Source organism: Sipha flava, unplaced genomic scaffold, assembly GCF_003268045.1.
Source record: "Sipha flava isolate LNK unplaced genomic scaffold, YSA_version1 3_pilon_pilon, whole genome shotgun sequence".
NCBI classification, from domain to species: domain Eukaryota; kingdom Metazoa; phylum Arthropoda; class Insecta; order Hemiptera; family Aphididae; genus Sipha; species Sipha flava.
The window spans coordinates 3,069,366-3,086,114 of NW_020273108.1; the positions used below are offsets into that span (position 1 = coordinate 3,069,366).

At 28.3% G+C, this 16,749-nt stretch overlaps 1 protein-coding gene, 1 long non-coding RNA gene and 1 pseudogene across 4 annotated transcripts; 2 read left to right on the forward strand and 1 right to left on the reverse strand.

Moving 5' to 3' along the window:
• The first annotated feature begins 2,602 nt into the window (after positions 1 to 2,602).
• On the forward strand, positions 2,603 to 7,898 carry LOC112688700. 3 transcript variants are annotated; one of them, XM_025562027.1, is made up of 8 exons: positions 2,603 to 3,077; positions 3,149 to 3,384; positions 3,790 to 4,049; positions 4,139 to 4,256; positions 4,394 to 4,528; positions 5,915 to 6,160; positions 6,428 to 6,591; positions 7,690 to 7,897. In XM_025562027.1, the coding sequence occupies exons 1-8, from the start codon at positions 2,933 to 2,935 to the stop codon at positions 7,817 to 7,819; spliced, it is 1,434 nt and encodes a 477-aa protein (XP_025417812.1). In that variant the 5' UTR covers positions 2,603 to 2,932; the 3' UTR covers positions 7,820 to 7,897. The 3 variants fall into 3 exon arrangements, with proteins under 3 accessions (XP_025417812.1, XP_025417810.1, XP_025417811.1); XM_025562025.1 differs by having other exon boundaries at positions 2,933 to 3,077; positions 7,678 to 7,898; XM_025562026.1 differs by having other exon boundaries at positions 2,933 to 3,077; positions 7,687 to 7,819.
• Positions 7,899 to 11,498: 3,600 nt separating this feature from the next.
• Positions 11,499 to 15,207, forward strand: LOC112688723. Its single transcript, XR_003149077.1, has 4 exons — positions 11,499 to 11,624; positions 11,935 to 12,039; positions 14,661 to 14,861; positions 14,925 to 15,207. It is a non-coding gene; the product is annotated as an uncharacterized LOC112688723 (long non-coding RNA).
• Positions 11,701 to 12,512, reverse strand: LOC112688722 (annotated as a pseudogene).
• Positions 15,208 to 16,749: the final 1,542 nt, after the last annotated feature.

Genomic DNA, 16,749 nt, shown 5'->3' on the forward strand with positions numbered 1-16,749 from the left:
ATATATATATATATATATATATATATATATATATATATATATATACATGATCATAGTTTTCGTGATTTAATCAATTAATAACACATACATTAATTTTTTATCAAACCCAATTATTAGTCCTTTAATTTTTTTGTACGTGTATTACATCACATTTAAATTTTTGAAACTATAAATTATGTACAATCAATTATCATAATGAGGGATGCTAGTAAAAAAAAAGACGTTCACGTTGAAAATAAAATGTTAAGTGCTATGGCTTTAAGGTAATGTTTAAATAAAGTATATTTCTTTGCTTAATGTTTTATGAGAGAATCGATTTAGAACCTTGCAATTATATTATGTTAATTACTAAATCTTTAACTATAAAAACTGATATTCATATATTAAACCGTAATGCGTGATATACAATTCTTAACGACATTGGTACAAGACATAAAATCGTTAGAAAGCCGATTTCGATTATTGAACACATTCTTAAATGTACCAAGTATAATTGATAATCCTTCAACATATCGAATTCCGGTGTCGTGTTCAAATAATTAAATGTGTAGGTATTTTAATATTCTGTAAGTTTCCTAATAGAATAAATTTTCAATATTTTATTTTGCTCTATTATGTGATATTTATCCATTAATTATTATAATTTATTTCTAAAATAAAAATAAAAACTCATACAATAGAAGAAAACCTATTTTCGTTCTACAGAGACGATGTTATTGTACGCTATGAACAAATTTAAATTCGTGCATTAACTTAATAACTTAATAACTTAAATACGATATCGTTGCGTGTTCGCTGAGCATATACTCGTAAATAGCGCATTATAGCATTGTAGCATGCCATTATTTATCAGCACCTTTGACGACTTGAAAACGATCTAAACCTGTTACAATATGTATGTAATGTACCATATTAGTTCGACAACGTAGATATTGTCGTCCGATTGCTTTTAAAATAAATCGTTTTCATAAAAAATATTGATAATTTTTATCCATTGTTTATTTCGTTCGTTTTCCTCGTCGAAAGTACACAACAAACAATCTGGATCAAAATCCCTTTATTTGTAAACGGTAGTATAACCAGCGGTGTTCCCATAGGACACACTACATATACGCCGTATTCTCTCAACATTATTTTGAATATTCACCATAGGTATACTACGCAGGGCCGGACTGGCCCACTGCAGCACAGTAAGCAGCGGCCGTGAAACAAATCCTTAATGAGATTACAGAATAGTGAACAGATTATCTGCTCGTAGCACTTTGGTACCTAATTATGATCTCAAGGCACGATTTTAGAAAATCCTATAAATATTATAAATTATATATATATATTGATATCTAGTCTGAATCAGCTTTTTGGCAGTAAATCTAGTATTTACTGTGCTTAATGCATATCATATATTATGTATATTATATATATTTATACCACAGATGTCTATATTATACTATTATGTATAATATGTGTATAATCTGTGGTTTATACACATGTGTTATGATCACGGCCTTAAAAGATATCTTATAAGATCTTCTAAGACCGTGGTTATAATAATTGATGTTATCACAGATGTCAATAAATAAATTGATAACTAAGCCCGCGGCGGGACCGTGTGACTATATTTTTATATTTTTTGGTATTGTTCTATCGTGATATTCGTTTTTGGTTTTTGCTTATCAAAGTAATATGTTGGCTGAGTTTTTCTAATGGCAGGCGCGAGAATAAAGTAAATAATACGTTTAATTTTTGTTATGAACCTTTAAAAAAAGATATTTTCAATTGTTAATTCCAAATAAAATAATATTGCATTTTTACTAAACTCCACTAATTCTTAGTGTATTATTTTAAAGCGTATACTTTATCGCACAAATGAAATTTATTTCGTATAGTATCACGGGACATGGATTATGGATAACAACACATAACTAATCATGATTGTTGAATATTAAGGTTATAAGAAAGTGCCCCCCTCTAACCTCTTTAAATCCTACCAAATATCAATTTTGTGAGACAAACACATTTAAAAATTCCCGAAACAATACATTGTGGGCCGCCTGTTTACCTGGAACAGTAGGCCGGTACCCTCACTTTCCGGGCGTGATACTACGTATACTCTAAAGTCTCGAACACTTCGCGGAGAAACATTAAATGTAAATGGTTTTACAGGTTTTAATTTTGGCATTATTTTGCAATTTTTCCTCGGACGATTAGTGTGTTACTACGAAGTAATTATTGACACAGTAGATTAACACTATGTATGAACGTGTTTAAATATTTTTTAATTTCTATTTCTGTTATATATTTGAAAAAAATTGCGTTTCAATTTTTGTGAATATGAGAAACACGTCGGCGTAGTACAGTCTCGACGAAATCGATGGCAACGTCACTGAGCATATCGTGTGCATGTTGAGAACAGTATTGACGACGAGAGAAAATATTGCGCGCCCACTCGTGTTGATTTTCGAAAAAAGAGTCCGAACAATAGGTAAGAACGCTTAAACGATTTCGCGCTAGTGACGTTTTCGTATTTCCCGGGTTACTGCGCGCGACGTCTACGGCGGCGGTGGTGGGACGGACGCGGTGTCGACGAAGTAACGCGGTCGCCGGACGAGAAAGCGGGCGACAGTGCGCCGAAAACGGGCTGACCGAGCTGTTCGCATCTGATAACAGTATTGATTTTCGATATCACGCGAGCACCTCTCCCCTCGTCGTCTGCGCGGAACGTCAATATACGCGACAAGTGCGCGCCGGACGTTCGGCAGACCCTTTTTTTTGCTGCTTTCCGGTTGTTTGATCCGTTCGATGTTTCGCTCGGCGCGTACAGGCCAGTCGGCCCCCCGTAGACTTTGACGGTATCGCCCGCTCGTGAACGTGATCGTTCTTCCGTCGCGCGATCCTCTGTGTTTCCGTGGACGACTGGGCACTTCGACGAGCTATGGCCTTGAACCCGACGGCCACCAACGACCACACGGTCAACAAAGTAGCCGTGTGTTCGGCGATCTTCGCCGGGTTCGCGTACGTAGGCTACTCGGTGGCCAAGAACGCGTTCGGTCGGCGTCTGGGCCGGAAGAGCGATGACGGTGAGTCCCGGCCTCAAAGTGGTGGCTTAACTGTCTCCTTTAATATTGATCCCGTTTTTATTTCCCATCAGGTTCCCACCACGAGGAACACCGTTTGTACTTCAGACGGCTGTCGCAGACCACGCAGACCGATGTTCTGCTTGGCAACCTGGACCATGCCGACACTAGCCGAGTGTTCCTCAGGCCTATGACTGTCCAGCAAAGGATCAAAGAGCTTAATTTGCGCGCCAGAATGTTTGCCGACACCATGATGGCTATTCAGACACCTTCCAACAAACATTCCTTGAACGGACCTAGGAGTTTACAGGTATCTGCCCTACATACGTATTGTACTGTATCACATGCATATACCATTCAAGTGTAAATATTGTCATTTTATTGGTAAATTATTATATTATATGCTTTTATTTCGATCCACTAAAAGTTCATAAATCAAATATTTTATCGATAATAAAATATGACCTGTAAATAGTCGTCAACTACTTTGGTCAGAAATAAATTTTAAAGTAATTAATGATATTAAGTAAATCAATCCATATATTTTTATTTCAATACATGGTAAACTTTATAAACCAACATGCTTGGATATTTAGTAATATTAAAATTAATTAGTACCATGAGATATGATTTGATTATTACTCAAAATAATGAAGCCATATTTGTTTTATCCAAAAAAAAAAAATTATTTTTAAAATAAGCTTGTGACTTTTAGGCATCACCTTGGAACTCTCCTAGAATAATGAGCCCAGTCGATGCTACACATATATTAGGAAGTCGATCAACTGAAAATTTAAGATCATTTGATAACTATGCTTTGGAATCAAATTTTGGTACACCATTAAGAAGAAAAAGTTCCAATAGATCATTAAGAAGAAAATCGCCCCAACCAGGTGAACATAGGCTTTCTGTAAGTCAATCGAATCAAGACATGGAAGAATTTGAAAAAATTAATCAACCATCTTTGTTAAATAGGTAATATTACTAAGAATATTTCTTTCTCAATCAGTTATATAAATATTAAAAACAAATATCTTATTTGATGTCATTTCTAACTTTTTTAGACCTATGGAACCTAATGAAGCAAAAAATTTATTAATTTTGATGGGATCCAGAGATGTACTCGTACTTGAAAAAGTTCTTGTAACTGTTAGTAATTTAGCAACTTTTACTCCAAATCAAGTATGTTTTTAATTTTATATTTTAAAATTGTGCTATACACTTAAAAATAAAAAATGTTTTTAGGATTTCTGAACAATAAATAAAATTACATAATCATATGTATCAATACTAAGTACATTAAACTTTTTTTTTTCTAGGAAGTAATGAGAGAAGCTGGGTACTTGAGCCAACTCCAGCAGCTGATTTATCATCCTGAAGAATCAGTTCAAATTACTGCACTTGTAGCATTAGGAAATTTAGCTTTGAACAAAAACAATTCTAAAGAAATGAAGGTAATATATCTAATAAATATTTTTATTATCTTGTTTTATTTTGTCTGTGTACATGATTTTGACTCTTCAGATTTCTCCTATCATCACAATTATGGAAGATTTTGAATATTAAATAGTGTCTAATTGTTTATTGGGGAAAAGGTTTAGTTAATTTATTGAAATTCTCAGTTTTGAACTCAAAAACATCTAGTATTTTGACTCACAATATTCTATTATCAGACTTTTTAAAGTACTTAAATATTAGCATATTATGGACATTATATTATTTTTGAAATATTATATTAAAATTTGTGCTGATCTACTCTTTATTGAGAAATTTGGTTCTATTACTATATCAACCATCTTTAGGAATATAAGCTGATCAATTTTACTGTTTTACTCAGAATCAATAAAAATTCGATAACAGTAGTATATTGAGCATTGATTTATCAATTTTAGTTTTACAATTTTAAAAGACCAATATAGAAATATCATTCACACGTGCCTGTATCATTCCTTTTTTTTTAAAATTATAACTGCGAGTCTAGAATATATTTATTTTTAATTTTAATTTAAACTTTTAAATATTTTAAAAACCTATAAACATTGGCTATAATAAAAATATAAAATTCATCTATTTATCATTGTAATACTACTATTCAGTATTTGTTAAGAATAGCAAATGTCCATCAATACAGATGTTTAGTGGAATCCCTATGATATAGCTATCTTTGTACTAGATTCTCTAAAGTTCCCTGATAAATATTTATAGCCCTGTTGCAAGATTCCAATGGCTTGTTAACCTCATTAAATGTATAGTTATCAAATGAGCATAATCACAATTATATTAATTACTTAAATATAAAATTTTATAAGTTAAATGTATACATCTGATTATTGGACCACAACATTGAACAAAGGTGGTCTGAATGGTAGGCAGAGATGCTCACATGAGGTACTTGATATTGTTCGGATTATTAGTTACTTACGCTTAGATGGTTATTTGTAAACTGTTTTTCTACTCAATATAATTAACTGTTGGCGTATTGAGTTGTAACTCCGCCTATTCTACAATAATATAATCTACATACGAGCTAATTTTGCTAAGAAAAAACTGAGAAATATTAGACATTAAGCAACGGTAATACCATGATAAATGTATATTTCTTTAAGTTCTAATTCTTTATAATGTCTTTTAACCACTAGTTTCAAATATAACCCAATGTAATTAATGAAACATTATTGAATTTCCAAAGACTTCTGATAGTAAAATTTTAACTATTAGAAAATTTTAGTTGAATATTTCTATCTTGTTATATTTTACCATTAGTAGTTACAGCAGTAAAACTATAAATGTAATTACCAGTATAAATTTACTAAATTAACATGAATAAATATTATTTACAGGAAACTATACCAATGTTATTAGCTTTGATGAAAATGATGGATTCAGATGAAATTATTTATAATTGTTTGTCTGTTATGACCAACATAGCAGTTTTTCACATGTGGCATAGTGAATTGCAACCAGCAATACATACGTTATATGGTTTATTAGAAAGTCAAAACAAAAAAGTTGTACTTCAGTGCTTAAAACTTTTAATAAACTTATCTTGTAATGATGATATGATACCACATCTTTTAGGGGGACAGGTATGTAATTTATTATTGATAAATGTTAAGTAATAATAAAATAAGTTTTAAAATAATTTGGTTCATTATTTTTTATCAATTTTATTATTTTTTAAGTGAAAATAACATTTGGGACTAAGAGACTATTTTTTAATCTACATTTAAAATACCATGTTTGGTACAATATACTCAATAAATATTCTATATTAAATTACACTATTTATTAAGTATAATTATGAACGCCTTATATTAAAGTTGTTAAAGTAAATATTGTTTCTATTGTTCTAGGCTCCAAAAAAACTATTATCTATGTTAAACTTAAATGAAAATGAAGAAATTCTCCTAAGAGTTGTAACTTTATTTAGTAATCTTACTGATGCGGTTAAAGCCATGGAATTGGATCCTGTATTAGATTTGCCTGTTGAAGATAAAGCTGCTGCACCAGATACTATGTAAGTGTAAAAGTCGATCAAAAATCTTGTTTAACACTATAATACTTTAAAATAACTCTGATTAGATTCAATGTAAATTTTACTCTTATAAATATGGTGTGAGTCTCTAACTTGAATTCTAATTATTCAATTAAATACAATTGTATGAAAAAAAACGTATGACATAATAGAGCCAAAATTTGTACGGTGATGTATATAAAAGTTTCTAGATTAAAACAATAATTTCAATTACTAAAATTAATATATATATATTTATTTTTTATGTAATCTGAAGTGTATTTGTGTTGATGGCACTAGTGTGATTATAATTTTAATATATTTACAAGTTTTTTTTTTTGTATTTAAGATTATTAGAGTTTATTTCGTAAAATTTGATTTGTTTCCATTATATGCCACAGAGTCAGGCGTGGTGGAACAACGTGAACTCAATTTCACAAAGTTAATTTTAATTTATCCAAAATTATTACCCTTATTAAGTTCATATTGTATGTTTAAACTAATTAATATTATTATTGTTATATTTAAAATAATAAACACAGAAATACCTATGATTAGAAATAATTAATTCTTAAATACTATTGTAAGTTATTGACATAAGCAACTTTTACATACAAAAGCCTTAAATTTATTGGCACTATACTATCACATAGCTATTTTGTCCAGTCTTACTATCTCATTAAATAATTATTTTTTCATCTTCAGATTTTTACGTTATTTTTTATTTTGACTACAAAATATAAGATCATTAGACTGAGAACTAAAAACAATTTATATTTCCTTTAAGATGAATGTTGTTTTTATTTCTCAAGTTTATCGTGCTCTTAAATAAACCTAACTTTACTGACAAACTAAAACTTATTTTTTCTTATTTATGTAGCACGAGAAATATTTTCACCATTAATATTTATTTTTCTTAAAATTTTAATATTTAATATATATATATTTCCTAATATTAATTTAAACTTTCATTCTATTATTTGGAGATGTGTTTGAATGTGTAAAAATTTTTATGTAAGAAAATATATTTATATTTTTTGTGTAATTATAATTTATTGAACTATAAAATGTCAATGTTTAATATATTAGTTTGTTTAGCAGGTATGCCAATATTTATGGTGTCAACGTAGTAGAAAAAATACGCACAAAAAGTTTAGTATTAATGAAACAACATAAAAATGAAGAAATTCGGTCTCGAGCACAAAAAATCTACAGTGCGTTGGCTGATTAAATTGATATTGTTAAGAAAATGTTGTTATTAAACAGCAAGCCATTCCGATAGTATTTTTTAATTGTTAATATTATTTGTAAATTTATTTTAACAAAAAACTTGTTATATTTTAAGTTTCATTACTAGATTTATTAATTGTATATTATTAATACAATTTTAAATTCTTACTAATTAAATAATAACCTTAATTTAGATTCTGAATGAAATTAAGTCCAGAATACCTGCTACCCTTCTTTAATTTTATTAATCCTCCCTTTTAGTTTTTCAAATTTTACTTATTCCAACCTATACTATGACCAGTTTTTATACTTTATCAAAAGAAATCTTAATATTTTCGTTTTAGCTACTAGATTAATCTGATATACTAATTCTAAATAAATACTGGTCTACCCTACCCTTTTCACTCAAAATCGAAAGCAATTTGATTAAAGTTTAAAAGATCAATCATGGAGTATTACCAGTTTTTTTTTAATTAATACTTTAGTGTAATAATTAAAAACATACAAGAAAAATTCTGACCTAAATTGATGGACACATACACTGTTCTCGACACCATTCAATCATAGGTTTAGACAATGGAAATAACAAAATTAAGATGTATTGGCATTATCATTATAGTTGATCACTGTTTGACTGATATTTTTTTTCAATTCATTTTTATTTATTACCATTGTTGTTATTAGCAATAATAGTTTGGTTTTTTGAGTTATAAAGGAATGATATAGATTGAATTCCTTATACTAGAAAACATACTTTAGATATTAGTGCCATATTAAACATTAATTAAATTCACTTATTATCAAGCAACACTTATAGACATTTGAGTCTATGTTTTGTTACCTAATAGTATAATAATAATAATTTAATATCACATGCATAATTATGTTTCTTTAATTCTTTTATTATGTATTTTATAAAATAAATATTTGTACTTCAAATTGAATTACACTACCTCATGAATAGTACAGGCTGTATTGTAATTGTGTGTACATTTAATTGTTATGAATTATTAATGTATATTATTTTTACCAAAAATATTTCTTCGGAATCAGTCAGATTGAAAATGGTTTTCTATAAATTCAAGAAAGAAAATAAAATTGTTCCACAATTAAATGCCTTGGTAGATTTTATAATTAACTAATTTTTCTGTATGACAATTTAATTTAATTATCTATTTTAAAATTTAGTACACATACTATTTCAAATTGATTATTTTGTTGCATTTAAGAAAATAACATTCTTGTAAAAAACTTAAAAAACACCGATTATTTTTATTATAGTAAATCATTTTACCTGAAAATTATTTTAATTTATAGTATTATTTTTATAAATTAAATTACACTATATCCATGTTATTATGATGAAATTATTTACGTGTTACATATTATGTATTGATAAGCTTTAAACGCACGGTTTGGTTATGATCAACTTGACTATTATATTTATTAATATTTTAAATAAATAATTATTTATTTTTCTCGATAATGTTATAAAAATAATTATGTTTCATGTTGATTTCATAAATATACATCTATTAATAATAATAATAATTTGTTTTGCTAGTTTTGTTCACTATTATATCATATTACGAAGCACATATTTTAACTAAATTTAGTAGTGTACTTAACAGTGGCGACTCTTGTGTTTCTAACGAAGTGCACATTTAAAAAAAAAATTATTTATATATGTATGGGTATGGCGTGTAGGTGTTAGTGTGTTTATAGGTTATATAAAACAATTATTCATCGATTTCGTCATTTATATTGTTACATCTTTTTAATATAAATTAAAATAAAAAATCGAAAATTAATTTTTTTAATAATATTTATTATTTCATGTATATATACTTCTATCTTCTTCTCTAATGACAACATTGAAAAATGTATTTAATAGAATAGTAATTTATTGAACTGTATTAATTTTAAATTATAATTGTATTTTTTAAATTAAAAAAATTACTAACGAAAACATGACTCGTGGCCTCTGAAAAATTTATTTTGAATGCTTTGATAATGATGAATGTACAATGTACATTATTTGATCATCGAAATATGAGTCAATATTTTTAATTTTCAATTATTCTTGATTTGCCACTGATACTTAATTACCTAGGTACAAGAATACGTTTATAAAATTGGAAAGTGCAAAAGCTTTTTGATATTGATGGTGACAGTGGCATTGTCGATGAGTTATAAACCCATCCCCGAAATGTCTCTTGATTTGTAAAATAAAAAATAATTTTAAGACATTGATATAATGTTATATCATGTACAATAAATGAATGTACCATTAGAACCTGAAATTATCGACATAGTTCATCTTATATCGTGAAATATAATCTATACATAGTATCAGTGGCGAACAGAACCCATTTTAAGTGAGGAAAAATTAATTTTCTTAATCACCCATCCAATCCCGTAAATAATATGAGTTTTATTGAGGGACTTGAGCATACATCAGTCGTGACGTGAATACGTAATTAATATATATAAATTGCTATGCTACTGATCCTTCACGATTGAAATATGTTTTGAAAAGTTCTCTCACTTCGAAACTTTCAATACACATGGACGACACACTACAACGTCCAAACATAAAAATATCGATGATAATATTTAGGGTTCCGTTCCTTGTTAGGAAAAAACGGAATATCTTATAGGATCACTTTGTTGTCCGTCTGTTAAGACCCTTTTTCTCAGAAACGCGTCGAGGTATCAAACTGAAATGTTTATCAAATACTCAGGTCTACTGTTCCTTGGAGCTGTGAAAAAATCAAAAGACAATCGTTTTATGCCGCAAATTTTCGACACTCGCAAGGGAATCAAAACCTACAGGGTACTTCTAGTCGATTTAGAATCTTGAAATTTGGAATGAAGCAATGTTTTATAGCACATACTCGTATATAGGAAAAATTCCGAAAACCTTAAATTTTTAGTTACATCATATATATATTTTTTTTGAATAATTATAAACTTATTACCCTTTTTCTCATGAACGCGTAAATATATTAAGTTGAAATTCATACCAATACTTAGGTCTAATTGCCTCTAAGTTTTGAAAATAAAACAAATTTCTAAGTCAACGCAAAAACGCAAATGTACCATAGGTGGGTTTAAAGGAGTGGCTATTAGCCCCCCCCCCCCCATAGGACTAAGCTAACTATTTTACATAGCCAAGTATTATGATATATTGTTATATTAATAATTATTATAAAATATCGTCAATCGTCATTGATGAATATGGTTATTTATGGATATTTGAATATTTAAGCTTCAAACTATTTTTGGATTATTGATATTATGGATATTGGAACGACTGACATTTCGTGAAATATTATTAAGAAAATAATAAATATATATTGTGGCTCCACGTGGAGCCCATTTTGAATAATTTATAATCTTAGTTTAATAATGTTAGTAATAATTATATATATATTACTTGTAAATAATTGGTTATCTTCTTTTATTACGAAAATCGAGCACCAATGGTACAAAAATAATCGGAATTTCCAACGACAGTCTGCAGCAGCCCTATGCAACTTGATGAAATCCTATGAAATTAACGTGTAATCACTCGTGCTCTTATTGACGGGACAGGGAACTCTTATATACTACTACTGCCATCTATCAGTGATGTATGACGATCTAGATATTATCTGATTTTAATTTTATGTAAAATTTTTATTTTGTATTATAAATTAAAATTATTCGTTTAACACGATTTAAGGATAATGTTGATGGACTAAGGTAGTACTAAGTCTAAAAACTCTAAAAAAACAAACAACTTTTGAGTTTTTAATTTATAGGTATGTATAATATTAATTATTATAGATTATGATTTACAAAATTTTGACAGTTTCTTTTTTTTGCATTTTCTTTTAGCTGTTCTTGGTTTGTTTACCTAGTCCATTGACGCATTCTCATATTGATATAATATTTTATAATGTATGCTAAAATAAAATCTTTGTGTTCCGCACATGGAAATGTGAACGTTTCACACTTGGTTATCAACGCTTCTATTGTATCTTCAAAAACACTTGTTTTACTTATATGGTTCATCAACTCATCTTCAATAACACTCAATAATTTATACAAATATTTATTTGGATGTTTCAGCCATCCCCTAGATTTTATATTTGTCAGATCAGCCTCAGATGTGAAACATTCAATACTTGTGAGACTAGATTTACATTTTGGACAAGAACTTCTTTTAGTTATTTGGTGAGTTAAATACCAGCTATATAATATTTTAAGCAGTCCACAATTGGAGCCAATGAATAATCGTGTTCTATTATATCCGTAAATTCCCATTCACCTTCATTTATAAGACCATTTAATTTGGTTTTTAATTTATCTATTGCTGTTTTATCTTCTTTGTTTTCATAACAATTCTTTATATCAGAAATAGTTATAAAATTTGTGTGCGGCATATTATTATCAACAGTACAATTTCCATATTTTGGAGGTTTTAATATAGCATAAACTGAAAGTAGTTTATATACCTGTAAAAAAATTGGTGTAGATGGATGGTCATTTGCACCTAAAGCCATTCGCACCGTACTAAAAAAACGCTAAAAAAATTTTAATTTATAATATTAAACAAAAAAAAAAAAATATATATATATTGTTACATTACCTCCAGTGAATCTTGATTGACTTCTCCTCTGAGAAGGTAGCTGAAATTATACTTATCAATTAAATAAGCAGATAAGTCTTTAGACGATGTAAGTATTACTCTTAGTCCTTCTGCTGTACTTTTTGTTAAAAAATCTTGAGATTCAATTTTCTCAGCTTCTAAATTAGATTCCCAAGAGTTCAACCAGTCCAGAGAACGTTGAAGTATCTGTTTAGTTTTAAAGTTGAAAATTATAATTTGTGATTTACATTGAATAGGTAATCAAACACTTACACAAACACAGAATACAATTTGCATACATCTAAAATGTAAATTAAATTGTTGGTACAAACATAAATCTGGCCTCATCTAGAAATTATTAAGTTGCCTTTACATTTATTATATCTTTGATAGAATTTAAAGGCACCTTTAGTAATTCTTGTTACAGTAATTTTCATGTCTATATATAGGTACTGACTAGAGAAAATTAATATAATACACATACAATTAACACAAATAATAGTTAGTCTTGTTAGTTGTTATGAGACATTTAACAGGTTGAATACCATGTACCCCACATTTTTAACCCTACAATAGAACTGACAAAAGCAATCATCAAATACAGTAGCATAGCTGGAGTTCAATCAAGGGGAGGAGTATTTATGTATTATATTAATTTAAAATAAACAAAAAATATAGACAATTTAAATGTAACAAACTTGATAATTTTTTGATCCAGGTTTAATACCTTGAACAGGAACTTTTGCATCAAATAGATCATTAAAGATCAAACAAAAATCTATTGTTATTTTACAATTACTCAAACCTTCATTTCAAACCACATTTAATTAAATGGGGACTATCGGAAAATGTAAAAAATTTCCTACTACTGTCAGCAAAATGTTCAATATGAGTTTTTGAACTTCCTAATTTTCCACTTATGCCAAACTCAGACCATACTCGTTGATTAGTTTGAGCTCCATCTGAAACAAACCCATGGACCCGAGCACCTGCATTTTCAAGAAGCAATACAGCTTTAATAATTAATTTTGCCAGAGTTTGTCCATTAACTGGTCCTTTGGATGCAAACACTCCAATAGGCTGTGTATAATTATCAGCTATGGGTCGGAACATAAAAATTAACCCATGTGTGGCTTTAGAATTTATGCCTATTGCTTTTGGCAAGTTGTTCATTTCATCATCTTCTCCAAAATATATTAAACTCGTATAAGTGAGAGATCTAGAATTTACTGCAACACTTTCTCTGAGGGAGATTTCGTCAATTATTAAAACACAATGCTTTTGAAGATCTGTTTTAGTATCTAAATGTTTTTTTAAAATATCAAAAAATTATCAAATCCACATGTAGTATTTATCATTGACAAATACTCTCTAATTCTTCTGACTGAAAGTAATGGTAATAATTTATTATTTTGCAAAAAATAATAACCAGCAGGTGATTTAATGTGTAAAAGCATACATAGCATTATCCAGTCTTCTGTATATCGGTTACCTTTTGGACTCTTTCTTTTGGATATAGCTATTATTTCCTTTATTACCAATTGATAATTTTTAGGGATATTATTGGATGTTAAATTTTGTAATACAGTCGATTCATCTAAATTACTACATTTTGTTTCACAGATTTTTAATTGACTTTTTAATTTATTTAATTGTTTTCTAGCACGATGATTTAATTCTCTTATATATTTATTACGCTGACGAAGTAACTTAAGCTTTTCAAGTTTACTTGGAGTACAAAGTAAACGAACACGTTTTGCAATAGGTGTATGTTGCATACGCAATTTTTTTCTTTGGCATCTAATCAATGCTACCTTACAAAATTTACATTGCCTAATTATTTTATTGTCATTTAATCTGTTACTAGCAAATTCTTCAATAAGTATTAATGAACATCCAATATGTCGAAAATGTCCATTACTATCAATACATAGAGTATTTGTTTTATATTTCAACGCTTCTGTTGGTATATTAACTCCTTCGCACATTATAGAAATATCCATCTTACAAATTACTTCTTCTAGTTCTTGAATATTTTGTATCAAATTTGAATTTAATTTAAAATGACTAAATGGAATTGTATCATTCATATATGAATATTTTATTGTTGCTTTTTCATCTATGCTTACAGATCGCTCAAAGTAAGGCTTTAAATCACTTTCTCTTAATAAAATTTTACTATATATTACACTTTTATTGTTTCCAGGAACGAGTCTGCACTTGAAGGAAACCGCACAGAGTCCATATTTAAATATATTTGTTCAAAAATATTTTTTATAGAATTGGTTATTTTACTATGGTCAAGGTTGGGCTCTTTTATTAAATGTGTATGAACTGGAATACTACACATTTGAGTTCTATTATTTTCATATTGTTTCTAAGAATAAGCAAAATTATGACAGAATATGTGAGTAAAAAACTAAAATAAAATATAAAAATATAAAATTAATGTTACTATTTACCATTCCAGAAACATTATATGGGGAGAGAGGCAAAATAGGCAGAGCTAATTTATCAGAATTATCAAAGGAATTCTCATGACTAATATTCAGTTTTTTTACAACACTGTTTGATTTCGAAGGCAGTTGATTTGTATGTATATTGCCTTCATCAACAATTGCACCAAGTATCAGGAATATTATTACTTAAACCTTCAAATTCAACTATAGGATATGCATCTAGTTTTAAAAGCATCTTAATATAAAAATATGTGTTAAAAAAAGAATTATGTTAATAAAATAATGTAATATATATTAGGTATATAAATATATAATTTTATTATATAACACATTTTATATATGTTTTTATGTTCTTTATCATACCTATGTAATATTTAATAACTTTATATTATACATTTTAGCTTGAAAAACTTACTCTTGAACATTTTGTTTGTTCTGAACCGTCTTTTATATTTTATTTTATTAAAAAAGCTTTAGGAAAATGTGTTTGACAAATTCGATCACCTACTAATAAGGGAATTGGAACTATAAATTCCCAATTTTCTCTACACTTTTGAGTGATTAAAGAAGTCGGTACTCCTTCTGTACCTATTTTGCATATGGCACATTTTTTTGGTATGATGACTAAAAGTCGAACTGATTTTTAATATAAAAAAAAACTCCAAAAGTTATAATCTACAATAACACTCATTACTTAAGTTAAATTACTTAACAATAAACCCTTGTTTTTACAACTTTTGGCGCAATTTTTGTTTAATGTTTTAGATTTAGGCGGGGATATGAGTGTATTGGTTTTACAATGTTTTTTTTCTGTGTTAGTTTACATATTTTAAAATATAAAATATGACTTCGCCCCCTCCCTTAGACATGTTTCTCCCTGACTAGATGAGTGTAAAGCCGTATAGGTTGTAGTTGTAAACGCTACACGTACACTAATAAATCCAAACCTACTCCACTAGTACTTTTTAATACAGACATACAGTAGAAAAGCTGCTGCAGAATGAATGCCCCGGTTAATAATAATAACTAAAAACATTAATCCGCTATATAGTGACACGTGCATGACTATTCCCAGTCATTAAGAGCACGGATTCCATTATCAAGTTGCCAGACCTAATAATCTAAGACCGTGGTCTGCAGACTGCAATGCATATAACGATTACCTTTTGCTATCGATGATCGCCGCATAACAACATCAACGTCGAAATGTCGAAAATATCGTTTAGTGTTTAACATTTAAATAATTAAATAATTAATTAAGACGTGTTAATTAATTATTATTAATTATTATTATTATTATTAATTAAGACGTGTTTCCGATAGTTATCACAATGAGCAATTCAGATGAAAAATTAATAATGTAATATACTTATTTCATATATTTTCCTATTTTTGTAGTTAATTATATGTGTATACCCATAGGCGTGCGCACGGGGGTGGTCGGGTGGACTGCGGACTCTGGCTTTTTCTTTAATAAATGTATATCTATACTATACAAGATAGCGATCATTTTTACATTTTACATGAATAAAGTAAAGCCAGTTTTAATCTTATAGTATAAAATTGATATCTGTGAATAAATGTAATAAAATTATTAGTTATTAATCAGACTAATCAGAACTTGCATATAATATAATAATTGAAGATGTAATTGATACATTCAAAAACTTTTCTCCCGTTGACAGAAGGATGGAGTTGTAAATAGTATAATAATATGTAAATAAGGATTTCTTAGATATAAATTGTATAAGTTTAAATAGTATTTATTTTTATATTTTCTAAATAAATAATTTATAAACTTTAAAATATTTAATTATACTAGTAGTCTCTAGTACA